A 25625-nucleotide genomic window follows, 5' to 3' on the forward strand; every position below is an offset into this window, starting at 1 on the left:
TTTCATCTAAAAAAAAAAAACGTTCGAACTATGGTTGGAAGTATCGTTTATAAGCGTAAATTACAACTAAATAACACCGAGGGTTTCGTGTAAGTCTTTGCCATTGAACTAATGTAGTGTATTTGTAAAAACTCTGGGCTTTTCCTTTTGGGCTTCCCCCACAAGGTTTTTAAAACATGTCTACCAACGAGATACTTTAACACCCTTATAAAGAATGTTTCATTCTACTCCCCCAATCGACGTGGGATCTCACTCGTTTAAAATTTATAATGATTCAGTGAAAAGTATTGTTATCTAGGGTTTAATAGCTTACGAGTTATTTTGACAACTAAATATAGTAAGGTCATCTCCCGTAATATCAGTCGAGCTATCAACAAGATTAAGTTGGTGGAGTTTTTCACGGCGAGGCAAACTTTCGAAGATTAAATCATTACAAATTTTAAGATCACCGGACCATAACGACCAAATCATTACGAGTTTAAAAATACAAGCTTTAGTTTTAAGAAAGTACACTGACCCAATGTACTTTTTTGGCCTAAAGATATGAACCCTAGGTTTATTTTGGTACCTTCTTTTGTCTTAGGCTGGCCATTTAGTTTATTCTAACCCTTGTGGGTTCAATGCAAAGTTTGTACCTTCTTCACCGCCAACCCTGGTCGGGTTAGCTTGATTGACCGGAACTGGAGTCTCGAATTTCGCAGTTCCATGGCTACATATTCATCGAACATACGTGCCGGAATTGCCCGTATCTGAGCTCGAGAAATATTCTTTATACTGATCGTGACTACTTCAAATTTACCCGTTACTCGTGTCGTAATGATTCAGAGCCAAAATTGGTGGAATGGTCATTTTCTTATCTTCCTTGGCAGTACCAGGCAGTCGGTGATTCACCACATTACCTGTGATGGTTAACTTATCATTGAATGTTGCATATTTGTCACAAAATGTAATATTTTGAACATTATGTTATAAAAATATTAGGGAATTGGAGAATTTTGTACTTTAAATAAATATTTTAAAACTTATTATAGTTCAATTATTCGAGAAAATATGCTAATTGAATACCTTATACTAAAAAAAAAACACACATGAATGCATTTGTTTTGGTTTAATACGGTGAACGGTTGATCTCTCCTCGAGTCATCAACCAAAGACGTTCTTGAAAAGCCCGTAAAGCGGACAACACAAACCCTTTATTTTAGTCGGGAACGTGAGCACCGAAGCTCAATAATCAATACATTATCAACCCATCTTCTATGTCAAAAGTTCAAATCTCTATTCCGACCGCCACGAAAACAGTGATTTGGCTCACTTTAGCTAGCCAATCATTGGAATCGAAATTTGCTTTTCTCATACTACAAGTTCGATAATCGTACCAACGATACAAACCCTAGAATTCCCAAACCCTAAAATTCAAGATCGTGGACAAATACATGTAACCTACTATATATATTTTTGAGATTCGAATCTTTGACCTCTTGATCGATAATATATATCTATATTAATTAAGTTGTTATACTTCACGCGTTAAATAGAATATATACATTTATTCTCACAAATTTAAATAATTTTATATATAGAATTAAGAAAAAGAAAATGAATTTATAATTGTTACCAACCATAGTGTAGGCCCTAAAATTAATTAAAAAAAACTCACAAAAAATACAAGTTAGAGATGAACCCTAGCTAGGAATCTTCAACCCCAAGTCCTTATATTTACCCTAACTTTCTCTTCTCTTCTCCACACTCACAAAATTCAGCTCCTTCACAAAACATCATCATCATGGCCACTTCCCATGTTTCTGTTACAAAAACCCTCACTGTCTTTCCCAAAACCTTAAACTCTCCAAAACTCTTGGAGCTCTCAAACTTAGACAGGCAGTGTCCCTTGCACGTGTACCTTATTTTCTTCTACAAGCCATCTTCTAGCTCATCACTTGACTCGGTCTTCACCAACCTGAAAATAGGGTTAGAAGAAACGCTATCGGTTTGGTCCCCGGCGGCTGGTCGGTTGGAGCCGAACCCCGCCAACGGTAAGCTGAATCTACGGTGCAACAACCGCGGTGCAATTCTCGTTCAATCGTTCACCCATGTCGAGATTTCAGAACTTGGAGATCTCTCGAATTACAATGAGTTCTTTGAGAAGTTGGTTTATAAACCTGTTTTGAATGGGAATTTTTCTGAGTTCCCTTTGGTTGTGGCTCAGGTGAGAGGTTTGTCTTTATAAAAAAACAAAAGGGTTTTGGTTTTTTGTTAGAAAAAAGTGTTTTTTGTTGAAAATTTTGCTTAATTTCATGAAAAAGTGAAAGAAAAAAAAGGATTTTTATTGATTGAGACAAAGAAACAGAACATGTAAAAGGTTAGGGTTTAAGACAGCAGCTATGTCGAGGCTTTTTAGGGCAAAGAGACAAGCTTTGGATTAGACAATAATGAACACATTCTCACAGTCTGTAAAGACAATTATTTTTGTTCCTTCTTTCAAGATCTTCATAGATATGATCATATGATTCAAACCCAGTTGGCTTTAGAAGAAAACAAGACAACTTACGTTGTTGAAACAAGGTTTAATTACATGTTTGGTCGATTGAATTTTGCGTTTATTTAGTCTCTCGAGAGCAAAGTTAGAAATTTTTATAGGGAGAGACAAAATTTAACGCTCTAACCTAAAATTGAAGAACTTTTATTCCCGATTGATGATATATGTCTTAACCAGCTAAACTATACTCTCACCCTATCCTACCCTCGATAGGCAGTTAGCCGTCCTACAGCTACTAGAAAAGGAACTAGGGTGATCTTGAATAGGAATCTTAAAGAATCTCCATAAAAATAGCACTAGATTGAGCATAGGTGATTTTGTAGCTAGTCAAAATCTTGACTAATTGATCGAAGTAGGTAGTTCCAGTAGACTCAGATCCCAAAACAAATAGGATGGATCGGCCCAAATCGACAAATTTCAGTTATGACCCTAAAATTGTTAAGGTTTTTGAATTGGGGGCGGGAAAATTTAAGGTCGTTAAAAGTATAAACGGATGAAGTTGTTGTTTTTGTTTATTTTAATGATGTTTTAAAAAGCAGGTGACAAGGTTTGGGTGTGGAGGATACTCCATAGGAACAGGAATAAGCCATTCATTGTTTGATGGACCAGCTGCGTACGAGTTCCTAAGTGCATGGGCGGCAAAGTCTGCCATTTCCAAGGACAAGAAGGAGCCATATGGGGTTGAGTTGCACACGCCAGTGCATGAGAGAGGGAGGCTTTTGATGGGTTTCGACCCAAAACGGAGCTTGGAGAAGAGGGCGATGCCGGTGTCGGGGGCGGTGGCGATCGATCATTTGTATCGGTTGATAATGCAAAGCATGACGGGTAAGGAGGAAATAGGGAAAAAGGAATATGTTTATAGAACGTTTAGATTGAGTAGAGGAATGATCGAGAGGTTGAAGAAGAACGCTATGGGAGAAAATGGTGGCTTTGCTTGTTCGTCGTTCGATGTTATTGCTGCTCATCTATGGAAGGTACTAAGCTTACATTTTTTTAATGAGTACAATATCTGCTAGTGGTAGGCTTGAGCTGTTACAAATAGTATCAGAGCTAGACACCAAGAAACGAAACATTCTGTATAAAGGGCGTGGAAACCTCTCATAGCATCCGCGTTTTAAAACCGTGAAGCTGACGGTGATATATAACGGGTCAAAACGGACAAGTAGTTGTTACCGTTATTTCCTATATATATATGGGTTTGACTTTTTTTTTTTTAAAAAAAAAAAAAACATTCAATATTGGTCGTTGAATTTGGTTTGAGACATATTATTGTCTGTTACAGGCAAGAACTAAGGCTATGTCTGTGAGCAAAGAAAAGATGGTGTGCTTACAATTTGCAGTGAACGCCAGGAACAAACTGATGCCTCCTCTACCTAAAGGCTTCAGCGGCAATGCCTTTGTGCTCGCTTCGGTCGCCTTAACCGCAAGACAATTGGAGGACGAAAGCTACAAAACAATAGTCGAGATGATACGAAACGCCAAGTCTCGAGTCGACAACGACTACATCAATGCATACAAACAAGGTCTCGAAGGCCCTCAGGCTTCCCTTCCTCCGCTCAAGGAGCTCACTGTTGTATCGGATTGGACCCGAATGCCGTTCCACAAGATCGAGTTCTTACATGGACAAGCTCTCTATGCATCTCCTTTAAAGCCACCGATCCTCGACGTCGCTTACTTTCTACAGAGCCCCACGGATAGCCAAGCGATCGATGTTCGGGTCCCTTTGCTGGGAGGGACTCTTGAGGCTTTCTCCTCCTACTTCTTGACCGGCATGCAATGAGGCTTTAAAGTTACCCTTCTTTTGCAGGGTTGCTTTGTTTTAGGGTATCCCTCTAGTAAGGTTCTAAGTTTGAATAGCATAAGGGTTTGTTCATTACTGAACAAATGGTCAAATAGTGTACTAAGAAGAATAATATGATATCTTTGTAGAATAAGAGAGCCGACAAGCTTTTGTGGTACGGTACAGTCAATGTCAACGGTCCGATGGGCATTGTAATAATTTCCATCTAATCTAAAATAGATATCGTTCAAAAGTCAACAAAAACGTAGACAATCACGTGTAGTGTAGTTGTAATAGCCCAAGCTCACTGCTCGCAGATATTGTCTTCCTTGAGCTTTCTCTCTTGGGCTTCCCCTCAAGGTTTTTAAAACGTGTTTGCTAAGGAGATGTTTCCACACCCTTACAAAGAATGTTTCGTTCTCCTCCCCAACCGACGTGGGATCTCACAATCCACCCCCCTTCAGGGCCCAACGTCCTTGTTGGTACTCATTCCCCTCTCCAATGGATGTGGGATCTCACAATCCACTCTCCTTCAAGGCCTAGTGTCCGTACTGACACACCGCCCGGTGTCTGGATCTGATACCATTTGTAACGGCTCAAGTCCACCGCTAGCAGATATTTTCCTCTTTGGACTTTCCCTTTCAAGCTTTCCCTCCAGACTTTTAAACACGTTTGTTAGGGAGAGGATTCCACACCCACTTTGTTCTCCTTCCCAACCGATGTGGGATCTCACAATCCATCACTTTCAAGGCCCAGCATCTTCGTTGGCACTTGTTTCTTTCTTCAATCAATGTGGGATCTCACAATTTACCCCCCTTCGAGGCCCAACGTCCTTGTTGGCACATTACTCGGTATCTAGCTCCGATACCATTTGTAACAGTCCAAGCCCACCGCTAGCAGATATTGTCCTCTTTGGGCTTTCCCCTTCGGGCTTCTCCTCAAGGTTTTTAAAACACGTCTACTAGGGAGAAGTTTCCACACCCTTATAAAGAAACCGACATGAGAGAGAGCAAAATCATTACACAATCCATCCCCTGTCAGGGCCCAGCGTCTTCGTTGGCACTTGTTCCTTTCTCCAATCAATGTGAGATCTCACAATCTACCCCCTTCGAGGCCCAACGTTCTTGTTGGCACATTACCCCGTATCTGGCTCTGATACCATCTGTAACAGTCCAAGCCCACCGCCAGCAGATATTGTCCTCTTTGGGCTTTCCCCTTCGGGCTTCTCCTCAAAGTTTTTAAAACGCGTCTACTAGGGAGAAGTTTCCACACCCTTATAAAAGTTTCCACACCCTTATAAAGAAACCCAAAATCATTACCCATATGAATTACAATGTACAATTGTTGGCCAACATTAAAAGCAATATAAACAGTCATGGAATCAAAATGGAAAAGAGACTTCCTTGAGTACTTCTGCTCTGCCAAACAGGAAAACAGACCATGTAGAAAGCTAAATAAGAACATGGTCAGAGCTAAACCTGCAGGGACTAAATACATTAAAATCCGCTCGACGCAAAACTAGATAACGCTGGCAGTCCGAGTCGAGGACCCTTTGTTCGAGTAGGTCGGCTTCACAAGCACGTGCACGTTCCAAAAGGAAAATTATCACATCCAAAATCTCCTTCCAATAATTTTGCACCATCTTGTTCCTGCAGAGAATCAAATTGTTGTTCGTAATTGTTACAGAGAAGCTATGGCAATCTAGACGAAAAGTTGCATACAACTCGGATGAGAGGATCCCACATTAGTTAGAGAGGGGAACAAAGCATTCTTTATAAGGGTGTGAAACTTCTCCTTAGTAGACGCGTTTTAAAACCTTGAGGCAAAGCCCAAAGAGGACAATATTTGTTAGCCATAGGCTTGGGCGGTTACAAATGATATCAGAGTCAGACACCAGGAGGTATGCTAGCGAGGACGCTGAGACCCAAAAGGAGGTGGATTATGAGATCTCACATCAGTTGGAGAAGGGAATGAAACATTCTTTATAAGGGTGTGGAAACTTTTCTCTAGTAGACGCATTTTAAAACCTTGAGTAAAAATCAAAAGAGGAAGCCCAAAAAGAACAATATCTGCTACAGGTTGGACTGTTACAAATGATATCAGAGCCAGACATCATGCGGTGTGCCAACTAGGATGCTGAGCCCCAAAGGGGGTAGATTTTGAGATCCCACATCGGTTGGAAAGGGGGAATAAAACATTCTTCATAAGGGTGTGGAAACTTCCCCTAGTAGACGAGGTTTAAAATCTTGAGGGGAAGGAAGGGAAAGTCCAAAAGGGACAATATCTGCTACCGGTGGACTTGAGCTGTTACAAATGATATCAGAGCCTGACACCGGACGGTGTGCCAGCTAGGACGCTGAGCCCCAAAAGGGGGTGGATTGTGAGATCCCACATCGGCTAGAGAGGGGAACGGAGAATTCTTTATAAGGGTATGAAAATCTCTCCCTAGTAGACGCGTTTTAAAACCTTGAGAGGAAGCCCATAAAGAAAAATCTAAAGAAGACAATATCTACTAGCGGTGGACTTGGGCTGTTACAAATGGTATCAGAGCCAGAGCCCCAAAAGGGGGTGGATTGTGAGATCCCACATCGGCTAGAGAGGGGAACGAAGAATTCTTTATAAAGGTGTGGAAACCTCTCCCTAGTAGACGCGTTTCAAAACCTTGAGGAGAAGCCCATAAAGAAAAATCTAAAAAAGACAATCTCTGCTAGCGGTGGACTAGGGCCGTTACAGTTAACTTGGTCGCTAACTTGCCCTACTCACAATTTCGATACTATACACTCCCCGAGTAAGTGCCATTTAACCGAGGCTTATCGGTTTCGAGTGAACTTTTTGGTTTCAAATGGGAAAGGATACACTCTTTCTCCACTAACAAGACAAAAAGAAAAAGAAAAGATGTTACCTGCTTCATCATTGCACATGTTATGTCTTCCAAGGAACCACAGTTACTTGAACAAAATCTAGCTTGCATTTTTTGCTGATGATCATACAAAACTCCTTGTTTCAACATGATCGATGTCTCGATAGACGATTTCTTGAATTGATCGTGATCCACCATTGCACGATCGAGATCATTTGCTCGACTAGGCACGTTAAAATCCTTGCTTCTAGAGAAGATTGTGTTCTGATTTTCGAAACGCTTTGGTAACGTCTCTGCAGCACCATTCAGTGGTACGAATGAATTTGATGAGCTACAGGCCACGGTCGTGTCGTAATAGGCGTCCTCTAGATCATTCCAATCTTGAACAGGAACCTTTGTGATTACTCGATCATATCGATTGCTATTCGTGGCTGCTTGACATTGAGTATCTGTTCTTGAATCATGGGATTGAGTAGATATTGAAGCAATGTCAGAAACACAATTTCCTATATGCAAGAGCATCCTAGATGAACGAGCAGCCTTCGACCAATCGTCACCCGTGCATCGAATACTATCTACCGAAGGACGTGAACTTTCCAAGCTTGCAGATACTACTGAAATCAAGGGGTCATTACTCAAATGACCAGCAGCAGAAAACACTGTTCTCTGATCAAAAGCACGAGCGAGATCGTCCACATGGGTGCCGTGCTTAACGTGTTGTACTTGATCAAATCCTGATGACTCTGGCATTCCCTGGAACATATTCGCACTGCGGGTTCTTGGCTGAAATGTAGACTCCAGTGGAACGGTTCCCGGGGAAGAAAGGCCATTCATGCCCATACAAGCAGGAGTATTCAATCGACCGAGCATCCCGGTGGTCGGGATAGATCTATAAGCAGTGTTGGGAAACGGTGGAGGTCCTGTGACGGAATGGAAATTCCCGATACCGTTAAGAGAACCAATTCTCATATACGAAGGGTCCGCGCTGCTCAATGCAGTCACCATGTTAGCTTGTTGGTTTGCTACACAGCTGATTCTCCTGAGATAAAGCCTATATTTCTGCAGTCCATAGAGCTCACGTTGGTTAGGCTTCTAAAACTAATGACTGAGTGCAATATGAATAACAAGACTATTTACCTGAAGATGACTAGCAACGTTTTCTCTTGTGAGCTTTTCAACGTTCATCAAGTCCAAAATCCTTTTGGGCACTGCCTCTGCATAGCAAAAAGAGATGGATAGTGAAAGAAGCGTTGATTCGAGAAATCTTTTGTAACCGCCCAAACCCACCACTAGTAGATATTGTCGTCTTTGAGCTTTCCCTTCAAGGGCTTCCGCTCAAGGTTTTAAAACGCGTCTGTTAGGGAGAGGTTTCCACACCCTTATAAGGAATGCTTTGTTCCCCTCTCCAACCGATGTGGGATCTCACAATTCACCCCCCCCCCCTTTGGGACCCAGCATCCTCAGTGGCACATCGCTCGGTGTCTGGCTTTGATACCATGGTTACAGCCCAAGTCCACTGCTAGCAGATATTAGCTTCTTTGGACTTTCCTTTCAAGGGCTTCCCTCAAGGTTTTATAACGCTTCTGTCAATGAGAGGTTTCCACACCCTTATAAGGAATGTTTCGTTCCCCTCTCCAACCGACGTGGGATCTCACAATCCACTCCCCTTAGGGGCCAGTGTCCTCGCTAGTACATCGCCTGGTATCTGGCCTTAATACCATTTGTAACAACCCAAGCTCACCCCTAGTAGATATTGTCCTCTTTGGGCTTTCCCTTCCAGGGCTTCCCTTCAAGGTTTTAAAACGCGTTAGGGAGAGGTTTCCACACCCTTATAAGGAATATTTCGTTCCCCTCTCCAACCGATGTGGGATCTCACAATCCACCCCCCTCGAGGGCCCAACAACCTCACTAGCACACCGCCCAGTGTCTGGCTCTGATACCATTTGTAACAGCTCAAGCTCACCGCTAGTAAATATTGTTTTCACTAGGCTTTCCCTTCAAGGGCTTCCCTTCGAGGTTTTAAAACATGTTTGTTAGGGAGAGGTTTCTACACTCTTATAAGGAATGCTCAGTTCCCCTCTCCAACTTAGGTGGGATCTCACAATCCACCCCCTTGAGGCCCAGTGTCCTCACTGGCACACCGCTCGATGTTTGACTTTGATACCATTTGTAACAGTCCAAGCCCACCGCAAGTAGATATTGTCCTCTTTGGGCTTTTCCTTTAAGAACTTCCCCCCCAAATTTTAAAACGTGTTTGTTAGAGAAAAGTTTCCACACCCTTATTAGGAATACTTCATTTCCCTATTTGTTATGAATGAAGAACCCTTTTCAACCCGAGAGAGAGAGAGCGAGAAAGGATGAAGTACTCACTATCTATGCCCAACTGGTTAACAGCATTTACGAACTTCCTATGCAGCTCAACAGACCAAACAACACGAGGCTTCTTCTGGGTCGACGAGTCATCGTCCTCTTGCCCGTTATAATCCTGGTCATCATCCTCATCATAGTTTTGATCCTTCCTTTTCTTCTTAAACTTCCCATTTGGATCAGCTACTTCTTCACCATTCTCATAATCATGCTTGGCCTGATTGATAGAATTCATCTGATCCTTTGGATCAAATTTCTTTCTCCTGATAACATGCTGCCAAATGTTCTTGAGCTCCTCAATGCGAACAGGTTTCAGCAAGTAATCACATGCTCCATGAGTTATCCCTTTCATCACAAGTTTGGGATCTCCATTTGCAGACAGCACTAAGAACACGTTCACAGATCAAAATGAAACAAAGAACAAATTAACATTCAGTAGTGTCACACTAAATAAAGAATAGAAGTGCAAAATAGGCCACTTTTTAGTACGAAAACGGCAAACATAAGCCCACCGCTAGTAGATATTGTCCACCTCCTTGGGGGCCAGCGTCCTCGCTGGCACACCGCCTGGTGTCTGGCTTTGATACTATTTGTAACAACTCAAGCCCACCACTAGCAGATATTGTCCGCTTTGGCTCGTTACGTATCACCATCATCCTCTGTAATGACCCAAATCTACCGCTAGCAGATATTGTCCTCGTTGGGCTTTCCCTTTCGGGCTTCCCCTCAAGGCTTTACAACGCGTCTGCTAGGGGAAGGTTTCCACACCCTTATAAAGGGTGTTTTGTTCTCCTCCCCAACCAATGTGGGACATCACAATCCATCCCCCTTCGGGGCCAGCGTCCTCGCTATCTCTCGTTTGTTTCTCCAATCAATGTGGGAACGCCACCAAATCTACCCCCCTTTGGGGCCCGCGTCTTTACTGGCACACCGCCTCGTGTCTACTCCCTTTGGAGAACAACGAGAAGGCTGACACATCGTCCGGTGTCTGGCTCTGATACCATTTGTAACGACCCAGATCTACCGCTAGCAGATTTTGTCCTCTTTGGGCTTTCCCTTTCGGGTTTCCCCTCAAGGCTTTAAAACGCGTCTGCTAGGGGAAGGTTTTCATACCCTTACAAAGGGTGTTTTGTTCTCCTCCCCAACCAATGTGGGACATCACATCCTCACAGTTTTAAAACGCGCCTACTAGGGAGAGGTTTCCACGCCCTTGTGAGAAATGCTTCGTTCCCCTCTCCAACCGACATGGGATCTCACTATCCACCTCTTGGGGGCCAGCGTCCTCGCTAGCACACAGCCCAGTGTCTAGCTCTAATACCATTTGTAATAGCTCAAGCCCACCGTTAGCAAATATTGTCCGCTTTGGCCTGTTAGGTATCACCGTCAGTCTCACGGTTTTAAAACGCGTCTGCTAGGGAGAGGTTTCTACACTCTTATAAAGAATATTTCGTTCCCCTCTCCAACCGATGTAAGATCTAATCAACTTTAAAAAATTCAAAATTTCAGCAAAAAAAACTTCAAAGCATAGTGCAGTTTAAGCTTACTAATAACAGGAAGGTCCATCTCCAGCCCCACAAGCTCAAGCAGCTTAAATCCATCCATGTCAGGCATGTGGACATCACTGATAACCACATCAAACTTGTTCTTGTTTTCTCTCAATAACTTGAGTGCCATAATAGCCTGATTCGTCGTAGTGACTGCAACATCCAATGAACACAATTAAATTACATTTGATTGGTTCTTTCGTAAATCAATGCATGAGCTAAGGCTCCCATGTCCCACCGACCCTTCGAAAAAGTCACGTCGTCAAACGGTTAATAGGGAGTCAGAAGCAAGAAGAAATGAACTTTAGATGAGTTGAAATTCTTCATGCCACCAAAACGGTCAAACCATTTTGGCCCGTTACGTATCGCCGTCAACCTCACAGTTTTAAAATGAGTCTACTAGAGAGAGGTTTTCACACCCTTATAAGGAATGCTTCGTTCCCTTTTCCAATCGATGTGAGATCTCACAATCCACCCCCTTGGGAGCCTAGCGTCCTCGCTACCACACCGCCCTATGTCTAGCTCTAATACCATTTCTAACAGTTCAAGCTCACTGCTAGTAGATATTATCCGTTTTGGCCCGCTACGTATCGCCATCAACCTCACAATTTTAAAACATGTCTACTGGGGAGAGACTTTCACACCCTTATAACAAATGTTTCGTTCCCCTTTCCAACATGGAATCTCACATGAACCGAACAAGAACAAATCATTGGCATATAGAACTTAAGAGCTAACCACATGTCAACACATTAAACCAAATCAAACCATAAGATATTAAGGGAGTCCAAACTTCCAAATTAAAGCTCAACATCAATCTTATTCCCTTGCATTCAATCAATTCAACAATCTTCACAAACAGAACAGAATCCTCAATCCACAAACCACAAACATTAAACCGACAATTACCATGATAGTGGCACCGGCGAAGCAAAGTCTCCAAGATCAAAAGACAAGTGGGGTCGTCGTCGACGGCGAGAACACGCATTCCAACCGGAAATTGGTCATTTGGGTCATCAACTCTTGGCTCAACCGTCATGGTTTCAGCTTCCGACCGACAAGAACTTCGATTTGGGGAAGTAATTGAGCTGTTTGAGTGATGTTAGGCGACACCCAGATGAAATAATGAGGAAATGAGGGACGTGAAATAGAGAGAAAGCTGCGGAGGAAGCAGAGGGAGTCTCTGTAGACTTCGCTGAAAATGGAACAAAGAAATGGAATTTCGTTTTGCGTTTTGTAATTCCGGCGCGTGTCATGTACGCGCTTTTTGACCAGTGGTTGACCCGGCAAAACATACATTTTTTTCATTAAAATTGTTTTGTTTTTTTTTACATTTTTTATTATTATTTTGCTAAATAACCTCAAAACAAAACCGTGTAAAAATAAGAACAGAACATAAACCAAACCGAGTTTAAAATAAAACCGGTCTACAATTTGTAATTCCGGCGCGTGTCATGTACGCGCTTTTGACCAGAGGTTGACCCGACAAAACATCCTAATTTTTACTTTTTTTTCTTCATTAAAATTGCTAGTAAAATGTTTTGTTTTTTGTTTTTATTTTTACATTTTTTATTATTATTTTGCTAAATAACCTCAAAAATAAGAACATAACATGAGCCGAACCGAGCTTGAAAAAAACCGGTCTACAAATGGGTATTTCATTTGTAGATTCGGAACAAGATAAGGTACAAGATTCCCGGAGGCTGAGATCAAGTGTGGACAGGAGCACAGCAAAGCTTTATTGAAGACACGTGTGAAGGCGCATGACCGTTGATGTGGATTCAGTTCACTAGAATACAAAATAAATTAGTTAACTAATTAATTAAGGTGTTAACAGCTTTAACTTTTATAAAGTGGGAAAAGGGGAGCTTTTGAGTAATTTTTAAGGGGAAAATGATGTTGGAGTGTGCGTTTTGACTCTCTTCGACCAAGAAAATCATGTCCCATTCCGAACAAAATCCACGTTTTGTTTCATTAACTCGGCAGGTACTTAAATTTTGGACAAAATTAACCCTTTTATGTAGGAGTCGATAAAACGTACGATATCTCCTAGAATTGAATTTTTCGATATCACAAATCAGCTCTATTGGGTCACTAGAATTTTTGATAAAATATTAAAATTATATAATTTCTACGTGTATATAGACGTGACAAGCTCCATATACTGTAAAAAGATATCACATTTGAAGCATGGTAGACCCTTATTATATTGGTATGCTAACTTGAGTGTAAATAAGAATTAATACAAGGACTAAAAAAAAAAATGTATGAAAACCAAGTTGATAGGGACTAAAAGGAAAAACAATATAATTTGAAGGACTAAAAAATAATAATTATAAAGTTTGTGGACTAATCTCTTCAAAATTAAAATATATATATATATTAAATTTATCTATAAAATATTTTTAATGCTTTAAACTATAATATTACTCTCATAATTAATCTTTAAAATTAAAAAATTATTAAAATATTAAAAAAATCAATGTCGTTATCTTACTCACATCGTGTCATTGAGTGATCACGTCAATATCTTATCTAATATTCTAATAAATTACAGATAATTTTAAAATATTTATAAAAATTAGGGTTAATATTGTAATTTTTAAAAAATATAGGCATTTTTTTAAAATAAAGAAAAAGATGAGCCTTTGGTGACATGGGTGGATGAGCTTTCCTTGAATGGAAGTTAGTGGACTAAAGATTTTGTAAATAGATATTCATAGATACGATGATGTTACATATTTATACTATATGCTTTTTATTTATTTATTTTATTTTATTAATTTTAAATTATAATTATTATGTACTTTTTAAGGTATCTTTTAAGATACGTATAAATAAAATATATATTCTTAACGATAAGATCAAAATATATTTATAATCTTTATTACTTTGAATATGATTATGTTATATATTAGTATGTTGTCACGCTGATACTTTTAGAACCTTAAATTTAAATATACAAAAATAAAAATATAGAAGGCCTGAATTGAAAATTTAAACTTCTAACCTCTTTTATTTATGCATTATTTTAATTAATAATAAATTAATTTAGTATTAAATATTGATGTTCAATCATATGTAACCATGAAAACATACTATTAATAAAAAAAATATATTAAATTTAATTTGTAAATATAATCATTATTGCTAAAAAGAAATATTTCGGCCCAATGTTAAGCCCAGGCCCAGTGTTAAGCCCAGGCCCAATGTTAAGACCAGGCCCAATGTTTGCTTATTGAAAATGATTGTCCGTGTTTGTAGGCCCATGGGCCGACCAGATGACCATGGGCCCACAATCGACAATACTCCCTCTGGCCCGTCGTGAAATAAAATTTATTTCCTTGCAAAAAAAATCATATTTTTTATTTTTTATTTTTTAAAATTTACCCCTCAAATTTGTGCAAATAGCTAGCGGGTCACCGCCACGAAGAAAAATATTTGTAAATACATGTTTAAAGTTAAAAAACAACATTAATTGGCGAAGTGAGCATAATTCAACAGTGACTGATATGGACTCTCGAGTAAAAAAAATTAGAAAGTCAAATTTTTTTTGAGAATTAAAAAAACTACGGTATTAATATAACTCGTAAAATATTATATTATATTATCTTGCTTGTATATAGGATAATAAAAAAATAATTTAAAATACTAGTTTTTTCACACATGGTTTTATTAAATAAAAATTTAAACAAAATAAAGTTGAATTTAGAAAAATTTGAAATAAAAAATATTTTATATTCAAATGACCAAGTCCAATATTAAATAAAATAAGATTAAAAAAATAGTGGAATTTCCTTTTATTTATTTATTTATTTTCATGTCAAAAGATCTTTAAAAATTTAGTTTCAATATAATAAATACAGTAAATTATAGGTTGAATTTCAAAAATATTATTTATTTTTTATAAACCTTTTAGGAATTAATTATTTAAATATTTTTTAGTACAATATCTTTTAATAATTGATAGGTTAATTTTTAAACGATTTATAATTTGGAAATTTTTTAGAGCATTTTTTAACCGTTATTTATAATTTAACTAGTTATTTATGTCTAAACCAATTAAACTATACTTAAGTTGACTGTAAATTTATTTATTTATTTATTTATTTGCCTCTTTTTTTAACGAGCATGCAAGAAAGTAAACGACATTGATCATAAATTTCAAAAGAAGACTTCTCTGGTCTCTACCACAAAAATAAAAGATAGATAGATATACAGTAAAAAAGAAAGGACGTGGTGCCCTTAAGACTCGAATGACATAGTTTTTATTTGACTAACGTCTCATATTGTTCGCTTGTATCATGAATCAAATTCTTTAAACATTTACCCGTAATAAATGAATATTGACATTATGTAAACTTAGCATCAATTAGTGTCTAGACGTGGAAAAATAGTTAATTAAACAGTATAATTCTCGTATTCCTTTCGTTCGGGACTACGTAGTTTCTTTTATTGAGGGCATTTATCTGAATCTTGTACAGTGTCGAAGAGTGATATCTACTCAATCTCGGCACTTCATTGACTAAATTGAAGTATCTCGAACCCTAAAAACTTCAAATATATATATATATATATATATTATTTATTTATTTTGTAATTTTGAGTATAGTTTAAATTTCCTTTTAAAAAAATCCAAACCCTATCCATTTTCTCAATCCATTTCCAAAAAAAACCAAACCTCTCCCCTTTCAACATGGAACTCCAAGCCGACAAAACCCCACTTTTCGAGGACGTCGAGGAAGACGGCGACAAGAAAACCGGCGAACTTTCCGACGACCGGAGCACCGTTCTGGATCTTCACCTCTCAACAACAAACCCCAGAATTTTCTCATGCAATTATTGCCACAGAAAATTCCTCAGCTCCCAAGCTTTGGGAGGCCATCAAAATGCCCACAAACGAGAGAGGACTTTAGCCAAACGAGTTCAAAGATTTCATTGGGTGGCGGCCGAAAATCCGCTTCACGGCGGCGCGTTTCACAGACGGTCGTTGGGAATTCACGCGCACGCTCAGCAAATTCAGAAGCCTCTGGGCTTTTTTGGTGGGCCTACTTCCTCTCCTCCATTGTGGCCGAGGCCTGTGTTTATGGGTCAGCAGCCGGCGGTGGAGCGGCTCACTACGGCGATTGGTGACCGGAATTTTGGGAGGTATGATGACGTGGCTAGATGCCCGGCGATTGGAGGCTCAAACGCCGGTAATGAGAATATTGTTCATTCTCAGACCAAACAAGATCAAGGTCAGACCAATTTCCTTGACTTGTCTCTTAAACTCTAACTCCAATCAATTATTGTTGTTATTTATTATTAATAATAGATTATTTCTTAATTATTGGGTTAAATTACTTGTTAATTTTTAATTTAAATTTATATATCTTTTAGATTATATGTCTATTTAGCGATAAATTAATTAATAATAATTTTATTATTTTTGTATAATATATATAGTTTTTTTTAAAGGACTTTCTTCTTTTTCCATTTAATTAAAGTCAAGATTTTCATATTATATAAATTTAATTTGGTGCAAAATTGGAAATGAAAATTAAAAAATCTCACGTGCCACACATTTGCATAAATAAATAAATATAAAATATGATAGGATAATATTTTTTTATTTTTTTATTTTTTGAAAATTTTCAATTTTATTATTTCCTTTTGCAATAAATGTTGTTGGTTTCTTTATTCAGATGTATGCATTTATTGGATAAATATATGGAATATAAATTTGTTTACATTATATTATAATTAATTATGAAATTTGAAATTAAGTGGAGCAATCAACAAAATAAATATATTACTTTAGTAATAATTAAATAATAGAAAATAAGTTGAAAAATTAGATTGATTAATTTATTATTATTATTATTTATGGACTATTTTATCTAAAAAATTGTCCCTTTTAACTTATAAACATTTTAATAATATCTTTAAACTAAAAAAAAAAAAAAAAAAAAAACATTACGGGAAAATTAATATTTTGTTTCAACCAAAAGTATTAATTATTTTTTTTTAAATAATACACTTAAAACTTTTAATAAACTTTTAATAGTTTCATTCATATTTTAAATATTTTTTGAAAAGTAAAATATTTTTTAGCTTTTTTCGATTTTTTTTTTAAATTAACAATATTTTTAGATAAAGTATAAATTAGGGTTATTTTTATTAATTTAGCTTAATTTATTTACAATTTTTTTTTTAATTTTCAATTTTTTAATTTTTTAATTTTATTTATTTATTTGCATTAATTAGACTTTGTCAATTGGACGGTAAGAAACCAATTAGATTAATTGATTGATAGATTTGATTAGAAGACAAAAATGGCCTACACTAATCAAAATGTTTAGATGTTAATTATTTTAATTAAGGTTTAAGAATGACCTTGGCTACTTTTGCGCATCTAATTACATTTTTTTTTAATTTTTGTTTATTTAAAAAAAAAAAGTCGGGTTCAGTCAACATCATGAAAATTCATTATTTTTCTTATTTAAAAAAGTTTATTCGAGAGAGTTTAGTTCTAAACCAATCGACATGTTGATATTCAAGACACCAACATAAATATAATATATTTTAAAAAACATCAAAACCTTTTGTTGTTTACTAATAAAACTAAGAAATCTCTAAACTTTCAATACTAAGTACTTGACAAATCCAAAAAAATTCAAAAAATTTTAAAATTTCAAATATAAATTTGAATTCATGTCTAATTTGAAAAGTTTAGGGACTAAATAGACATAAATTTCAAAGTTCAGGGACCACCCAGATAATTCCAGTAAGATCAAGAATTTAACGTAAAACTCAGCAACATTCATGCAGACAAAACAGACAATCAACCCAAAAAAATCCTATATGATCATAATAATACCCTTTTGGCATGTATAGATATGCATGAAGTGAGGAGGACGGCTGTGTGATTTTGGGTCAACTTGCACGTACTTTGACTATTCTAACGAGAAAACAGTCTGACCCTACTACATTTAGTTGATATAGCAACATCAACTTAAATAGGTGGTTACAGATGGTTACTATAACTTGAGCTCATTCTCTCTAAACCCTTTACGTATTTTGACTATTCTCACGAGAAAACCGTATGACCCTACTATATTTACGTATTTTGACTCTTATTAACTACTAAGCCAACTCAAAGTGGGTGAAGAAAAGGAAATAGGAGATCAAACTCGACATTATTACGAGAGCACAAGCAAGAGAAATTGGCCACGACCTCTACGGTTTTCGAGTGACTGACATTCAAGAAAAATTTAGATCCCAAATCCATAACATGATTTGTATTTCCAAAAGATATGATTGCAGCTAGCAATTACAGTCAAACAACATTGATAACAAAGATCACATAGTTCTGCAACATATAACCAATAATCTAGAGAAAGAACAGTTCAGTCATTTCTTTCAATGATTCTAGCAGGATCAATTGTGAAGGCTTTTTGTCAGCTAAAGCTATAAGTTTTCCACCTTTTTTTGGGTGTTCTTAGCCAACTGGTAGAGACCCTTTTGTAATCACCAAAGGCACTAAGTTCTACTTGTTTGTAATCACTCGGTCCCTCAGCTTTTTATTAACAGATGATCCCCAAAAAATAAAACAACTGCATAGATGTTAACACTAATCATGATTCATGAACTATGGCTATTGCAAATGATGATATAAAGGAAGAAAACATAATCTTGAATACCTTCAAAAAATGGTAACAACCGTGTTCGATGTTGTCAATGAAGCGTATGGTTTATCTTTCCACAAACGACTCGACAGTTCCCAGCCATCGAATAAGTTCACATCTGTCTTTGTTCATCATATATTCATGCAAAAACATAGAAAGCTCCTTATCTATCCCCCTTTCTGCTAAGAACTCCCGAAATTTCGTCTGGATTTTGCCACTCAATTTCCTGAAATCAACAAATACCAAAAGTATCATTAGTAAACAAAGGAGTTAGAGCCCAACAAGCCTATAACTTAAATTCACTGAACTAAATTGTGCATTGTGATACCAGCCAACCAATATTGCAGCTCTAGAATACAATGTGGCTGACAATTTCATACTAATGGATGTAGGAGAAATTTTAAGAACGGTATTTAGCTAATCCGAGCATAGATCATAGAATAAAACATCAATTACCATTTTAAATATATGCGAATCGTTGTTAATTATTAAGACCAGATAGATTTGAGGTTGAATTTTAATTGAGGAGTTACTACAGGACAGCCATATTGAACGCTTTTTCCCTATATGGGGCAGCCAAATCCACAACAAAATGGTCAATGATCAGTAATCACCATACAAAAGCGGCCAAAGCAACAACAAAATCACAGAAAGGACGAGAAACTGAGTATCTGAGATGAGCAATACCGAAAATCAGGCCCCATGTAGGGTCTCGCAAGAGACATATCTCGTTTAAGAACATATAGCTTCTGAACCTCCAAAGAATCAGGCCATGCCGAGCACACAAACTCCAAATCCTCAGAACCTTCCCCCTTCGAAATGTCAACAAGCACGCTAATGTGAAGACGAAGGTCCTCTTCACCATCGCTATCGTCTCCAAGTTTGGGAACCGATTCACAGCCATCAAACATCGTCGCTTCAATTTTAATATCTTCAGTGTCTCCAAATTTCCCTTTCAATGTAATCCACTGCATTCCCGGTCGGTCTTCAACCGAAAATGCACCGAATCTCGTTGCAGGCTATAAGATTACGCAGCAAGAAGTTAAAGCAAACATTCTTAATTGCAAATTGCAAAATGTAGGACAAGGAAATGGATCGAGAGAAGGAAGAGAAAATAATCGGTGAACCTGATGAGGAGGAGCGTAATTTGACTGGTACTCAATCTCGTTACGAAGTACTCTGAGAGCGATGGCATCGAAGGGAGATTTGGGATAGGCGGCGGAAACGAATGGCCTGGTGAAGAGCGATTTTGAGATGATTGTGCTTCGTGAAGGAGAACTGTGGCGGCACCATAATCGACGAGTGAAGAAGGTACTGTAAGATCGAATCTTCCGGTGGGATGATCGGAAAATCGCCGACATGATTAAAGATTCCGGCGGTAAAAATTTACAGCTTCAGGGTTTTTGGTCCCAATTGGAACGAAGTGAAGGAAGAGGGTTTAGTCCCGGAGCTCAGAATATCCCAAAAATGAGCTTCAAAGGTTTTTACTTCGGCAAACGAGCACATTAAAAAAAATAAAAAATAATTGTCGTTAATATCCTAAACAATTTAACATTTTTTTTTTAAAATAAAAAAATAAAAATATATATATATTTACAATTATGTTTTAAAAATATACATCAATTTTAAATTTGAATTTGATTTTTTTTTTTTTGTTAAAGTAATAGGTATTAATTAAAATTTCATAAATATTAATATTTTCAAATTATTTTAAAAAATTGGAGAATATTAATAAAACTCAAATCGGTTCTTAAAACACAGTTAAAAGTTCAAGAGTATTTTTTTTACGGGTAGAGATAAGAGAAAAAGACTATTATACCCTCATGTGTAAAAAATGGTAGGCGGGTCCAATTTTTTTTTTTGATTTCCCTTGTCTTCTCGTTGCTTCCGGCCAAGTGCAAGGAAGTCGAATAGAAGTTAAGGAGAACTCGATAGGGGTGCTATAAAAATGAAGCTTGAGTTTTGTAATAGTCTAAGCTCACCGCTAGCAGATATTGTCACGATTTTAAAACGCATTTACTAAGGCTCGAACCAAAGGAAGAATAGTACTAAGCCCTACTTCGAACAGACTAGCAAACTATATCTGATAGCGGTCTAAATTATAACAAAGAAAATGGGTTTGTACAAATCATGAGCGAAGCTCCACAAGCATGGTGATAAATAGCAGGTGTCAATAGTAAATTATACAGCAACCAAGAATGAACATTAATTTTTGCAGCCTTATTTCTATGTACAAAGTCCCAATTGCAGTACTGAAATGAAAGGTATTAAATGTATAGCTACTGTGTACCTGTAATTGAAGCTTCTTTACTTCATGTCCTCAAAGCTCATCACTGAGGTAGCGGCCCTTTAGCTAGATCACTGTATTGTTTCTCTAGTTGTGGACTTGCACATGAGAACAGTGATGGCTTTTGCTTCTTTAACTTGATCCCGAACAAGAACGATCGTAAAGGAATTCGGGTTCGGGTTAATGCTTTCGATTGAGATTGAATGCTCTTGTCTGCTGAAATGCCGAATTCTTGATCGAGTCTTAGTAAAGACTTCTCGATTTGAGCTTGTAGAGATCGAACTCGATCCTGACCGACTTCTAACTCATCGGCTATCTTCCTGTTTTCTTGTTTCATGTTGAGAACTTCACCTTGAAACTTTGCAGCTTGATAATCATTCATTTCTGATTGTTCTTCACTTGATCCTTCTTCTGTGATTCTTGATATTTCGTTTTGTATGTCGTTTAAGGATTCGTATCGACTGCTTACTTCATCTGTCAATACGGCGCTATGTTCCAACCAAAGGGATAATTCAGTTTGGATCTCTCTTAGGTGTGTGTAGATAGGTCGAGCGTCGGATTCGACCGACGGCGGTTGATGTTTCACACTTCCTTCTACCATGTCTTCTCTTAACTTTTGCAGCTCTGATTGAAGGTCTTGGATTGAAGTTTGGAACTTTTGAATCTGATGAACTGCGGTGCTGAATCGCAGCCAGAATTCGAGATTCATCTCTAGTTGTCCGTCGATATGCGAGCGGATTCGTTCTTCCATAGGTGACATGATAATGGATTTACTCACACTCCTTGCTTTCCTCTTTGCTGTCTCTTTTCTTGGTAAGCTTGCATTTCTCAACAATTTGTAGCTTTCTTCTGTGGGATCGGCGCTCGGTTCGCCGTAGAAATCGGGAGTCGAAACTTGTTCTAAATATGGACTTGAGGATTCGGAGTACAAGGAGCTAGGAGCCTCATGAATGGTTTCTTGGGACTGCTCCAGCTCCTGATCCTGCTCCTGTTCCCGCTCCTCATCTCTTGCATTAGTTTCTTCATCTATTTCTGCATTATTATTCACTAATGATTTTATAACATCATCTTTGGTGGAAATGGCATCTTTTAGTTCTTTAACCTGCATCGCCAACTCGAAGATGCTGTCGCGATTCTTCTGTTCGACTTCGCTTAGCTTGTTTCTTACATCTTTGTAGTCCCTCAGCACTGATGTATACTCCTCCAGTAAAATCTTTTCTCTGTCTTCTAATCCTTTCAAGAACATCTGCCTCAAGGTTGGATGCTTTTCTTCCTCCAAATCATGAGGAGTATCATCTGTTTGAGCCTCGGATCTTTCATGTTCTTCCTCATGTATTGATTCCTTAGCTGTTTCTTCAGCTGCAATGCTTGGAATCTCTCCCAGTTTCAATCCTGAATCTGGTGAAAACGTTGATGTTTTCACATCAGGATCAACCATCATTACATCTTGTATGAACTCAGAATTTTCAGTCTCATTCATTTCCATTGTCTGTAATTTACCAAATAAGTGATCGAGATTACAACTCGCTTCGGTGAACTCGGTTTGAAGATTGTTGTTCTGTATTTGAACATTCTGATTTAGATTGTTAACTCTGGCTAATTCGGCCTCCAATTCTTGTATCTTCTTCTTCATGGTCTCTGAATTCTCCACAAGAATCTCCTTTTCTTGTTCCAATTGTTGGACGTTTGCTTGGAGTTCATCTGTTTCTGATTTAAGTCGTCTAACAAGAGATGTCTGAGAAGAAACTGTAGTTTCAAGTGTGACAATCTTGTTTACAAGTTCATCGATTTTCTCAGCCAATTCAGAAATGGTGAATGAGCTATTTGAATTCATTTCCAGATACTCTCTGATCTTCTGACTTAGAAGCTGTATATCATGTTTGTTTTCAGCTGTGCAAGCGGCCAGTTGATTTGAGGCTGTCAATTCTGTTTCAATGCTGAAATCTTCTTGTAAATCAATGGATTCATGATTCTCTGTTGGGTTTGATATGAACTTACATTTGAGACTCTCAAAATCTTCAACCACTTTCTGGATTCTGCCATTCTCTAGTCTTGTTTCTTCAACTGTTTTCTCCTGTTCTTCTTGCAACCTACTTAGAGATTCTCGGCAGGCGTTCAGAGCTGTGGTAGCCATTAACGTTCGAGCTTCGTTATCTTCGATAATCGAGCCAATGCCGAACTCATCCTGTAAGCTACTGATTCTTTTTTGCATTTGTGTGATACTGTTTTCCATGTTCCAATATCTTTCGCCCTCGCGTTCATACAAGCTCTTAACGAATTCCATTTCGGTTTGAAGAACTAGAATTTCTTTATGTAGCTTACTGATTTCTTCTAGAGCTTCATCTTTGGTAAGCCCTGATTTTGGAGTTGAAGCAGCTTTGCTACTAGCACTGCTTGCGTTTCTCTTGAGTTTTGTTTTTCTCATCATCGAAGGACTCCTAGAAAACCCCTTCTCGGGAAACTTCGGAACTTCTGGTACTCCTAGTTTTGGTGAGGCACCCGATTCAAACTGGTTAGGACCTTTGCCACCGAAAGATTCTCGAGAAAAGAAATCTACCTCACAATCATCATCATCATCATCAATCGTGTAATGAACTCGTTCTGGGAAGATCGAAGCTATCATTCGATTTGCACCTTGAAACTCTTTCGAAAGATGCTCGTATTTCTCTGCTAAAGCTCGGTATGCCCTAAAGGATTCTTCTACGTGTTCTACAAGTTCAGGCCTCTTCCTATAGTACATTTCAGCTCTCTTTGCGAAAGAATCGCCATCGCCTTCAATGATTCTCATCATGTTTTCAACCTTTTCCTCCATATCTATAGTTTACAGAAGCATAAGCGATCAGTCCAAAGATCGTTTTAAAGAACTAGCAGCTAATGATTTGCAATATTGATCTCAGATAGCGCAAAAAAACGAATCAAAATACAGGTAATTCCAATCCGATTGAATCAGTACGCCAAAACTACTACAATTTAGGAACAGAGCGTGGATTGCAAGAGCAGAGTATTCATTCAATACAAACTCCAGATTGGAAACCCTAAAACCTCGTTAGACGTAAGATAATCTCGAACCTAAAATTAATGTTCGTTGTGTAAAACGAAAGAAAAGGGAGAAAAACACAGAGATTCATAATCGACAGGCTTGAATCAAGAATGCAGATGCGAAAACCTGAATTAAAGTGCGAACATACCGTGGAGATTCTGTTCGAGCCATTTCGATTGCTTCGTCCTGATGTGACTGGCCCACCACCATGAATACGCATTACTAGCAGCTCTCTGCAACATCTCTTTCTCTCTCTCTACAGATTCGAAAGAGATTCAAAGTCCATCCGAAGAAGAAGAAGAAGAAACCGATCGACGATGATTACAACAATGAAAAGTAAAATATATATATATATATATATATATATATACGAAAACGATCGATATCGCAAGATCAATGGCGGCAGAAGGTTTTAGAGTAATGGAGGAGAGTTTTGCAATGCAAATCTCCAAAAAAATGTTTACAGAATCGCAACAAAATCCAAAAATGATGATGATGAAGATGAAGAAACGGCGGCAGCGAGCAATGGAGATGAGATTAAGAATATTGAGAGAGAGAGATCGCAGGCAGCTTACAGTCGTGGAGGAGAGGATACAGCGGCTTGTTTATAGGTGTTGGGAAGGGAGGACCAAGCCCTTCCATTGATTGCCACGTGGCAATGCCAGGCTGGCCAATCCTGTTTCTGTTATTAATTTTTAGTTACGTACCTCTTCCCGCGTTCAGTTGTCATTGTGTGCGTGTTTTTTTTTTTAAGGAATCATTTTTGTTGTCTTTGTTGCAACATCTTATCTTTTTTTTTTTTTTTCTTTTTTTTAATCAAAATTAATTATTATTATTTTTTTTTTAATAAAAAAAGCTTATTGTCAATATAGTCTCTCAATTTAAAAAAAAAAATATAAAATTAGTTCTTGAATTTTAATTGAATTTAATTTAAAATTCATCTATCTACTCGACATAAAATTTTAAAAGGGTAATATTTTTATCTTCACGTGACAAAAAGCGGTGTAGTTTGTTTGAGGGAGAAAAACGTGACGAAGAAAATAAAGAAAATTTGAACGACAATGTCATGCTTGCCAGACGGGCCCCAATCTAAGAGATTGAGTGAAGCAAAACTTTCGACACGAAAAAGGTTTAGATATGTAGGTTGTGTGACCTCGTGAGGTTGAGCATGGCTTCGGTCCCTGGTCGAGGGAGACCATGTGGGTTTAAGTCTGTCTTTACGGTCCTATTTCATCCCGGCATAAACTAAAATTTAAATGAATATATCCCTACATAATTTTATAATTATTAAAAAAGAAAATTTAAAATTAATAACTTTGAATTAGACTAAAAAAAAATAAAGAAATTAATGAAAATATAGTAATATTTCATGTTTTTAGAATTTTAATATTTAATTTTAACAATTATTGGAAATAGGCTGGATTAACTATAAAATATTATTAATTTATTCATTTATAAAATACTATTAATTAATTATTAATAAATTACCAACCAGACTAATCAAAATTAACTACTCTATTTCTAACATAAATTCATAAAATAGT

General features: G+C 37.6%; 5 protein-coding genes across 7 annotated transcripts; 2 read left to right on the forward strand and 3 right to left on the reverse strand.

Moving 5' to 3' along the window:
• The first annotated feature begins 1571 nt into the window (after positions 1 to 1571).
• LOC111788180 (brassinosteroid-related acyltransferase 1-like) lies at positions 1572 to 5024 on the forward strand. The gene is made up of 3 exons (XM_023668432.2): positions 1572 to 2206; positions 3076 to 3510; positions 3819 to 5024. The coding sequence occupies exons 1-3, from the start codon at positions 1784 to 1786 to the stop codon at positions 4314 to 4316; spliced, it is 1356 nt and encodes a 451-aa protein (XP_023524200.2). The 5' UTR covers positions 1572 to 1783; the 3' UTR covers positions 4317 to 5024.
• A 582-nt stretch (positions 5025 to 5606) lies between these two features.
• Positions 5607 to 12278, reverse strand: LOC111788137 (two-component response regulator ARR12). 2 transcript variants are annotated; one of them, XM_023668356.2, is made up of 6 exons: positions 11997 to 12278; positions 11088 to 11240; positions 9547 to 9927; positions 8314 to 8390; positions 7219 to 8235; positions 5607 to 5965 (listed from the first exon to the last, which is right to left on the reverse strand). In XM_023668356.2, exons 1-6 carry the CDS (start codon positions 12124 to 12126, stop codon positions 5888 to 5890), a joined length of 1836 nt encoding a protein of 611 aa, XP_023524124.2. In that variant the 5' UTR covers positions 12127 to 12278; the 3' UTR covers positions 5607 to 5887. The 2 variants fall into 2 exon arrangements, with proteins under 2 accessions (XP_023524124.2, XP_086977004.1); XM_087120878.1 differs by lacking the exon at positions 11088 to 11240.
• Positions 12279 to 15761: 3483 nt separating this feature from the next.
• On the forward strand, positions 15762 to 16362 carry LOC111787623 (zinc finger protein 3-like). Its single transcript, XM_023667641.2, has one exon. The coding sequence runs from the start codon at positions 15784 to 15786 to the stop codon at positions 16360 to 16362; it is 579 nt and encodes a 192-aa protein (XP_023523409.2). The 5' UTR covers positions 15762 to 15783.
• A 1977-nt stretch (positions 16363 to 18339) lies between these two features.
• On the reverse strand, positions 18340 to 20245 carry LOC111788273 (uncharacterized protein At2g39795, mitochondrial). Of its 2 annotated transcripts, XR_002814120.2 has the most exons (4): positions 19882 to 20244; positions 19442 to 19773; positions 18770 to 18980; positions 18340 to 18682 (listed from the first exon to the last, which is right to left on the reverse strand). XR_002814120.2 is itself a non-coding variant. In XM_023668587.2 (3 exons), the coding sequence occupies exons 1-3, from the start codon at positions 20113 to 20115 to the stop codon at positions 18821 to 18823; spliced, it is 726 nt and encodes a 241-aa protein (XP_023524355.1). In that variant the 5' UTR covers positions 20116 to 20245; the 3' UTR covers positions 18340 to 18820. The 2 variants fall into 2 exon arrangements, 1 of the variants encoding a protein (XP_023524355.1); XM_023668587.2 differs by having other exon boundaries at positions 18340 to 18980; positions 19882 to 20245.
• A 591-nt stretch (positions 20246 to 20836) lies between these two features.
• LOC111788097 (protein NETWORKED 2A) lies at positions 20837 to 24656 on the reverse strand. Its single transcript, XM_023668279.2, has 2 exons — positions 24230 to 24656; positions 20837 to 23855 (listed from the first exon to the last, which is right to left on the reverse strand). The coding sequence occupies exons 1-2, from the start codon at positions 24321 to 24323 to the stop codon at positions 21085 to 21087; spliced, it is 2865 nt and encodes a 954-aa protein (XP_023524047.1). The 5' UTR covers positions 24324 to 24656; the 3' UTR covers positions 20837 to 21084.
• Between the last annotated feature and the right edge of the window lie 969 nt (positions 24657 to 25625).

Source organism: Cucurbita pepo, chromosome 2, assembly GCF_057944985.1.
Source record: "Cucurbita pepo subsp. pepo isolate OVF chromosome 2, ASM5794498v1, whole genome shotgun sequence".
Classification (NCBI taxonomy): Eukaryota; Viridiplantae; Streptophyta; class Magnoliopsida; order Cucurbitales; family Cucurbitaceae; genus Cucurbita; species Cucurbita pepo.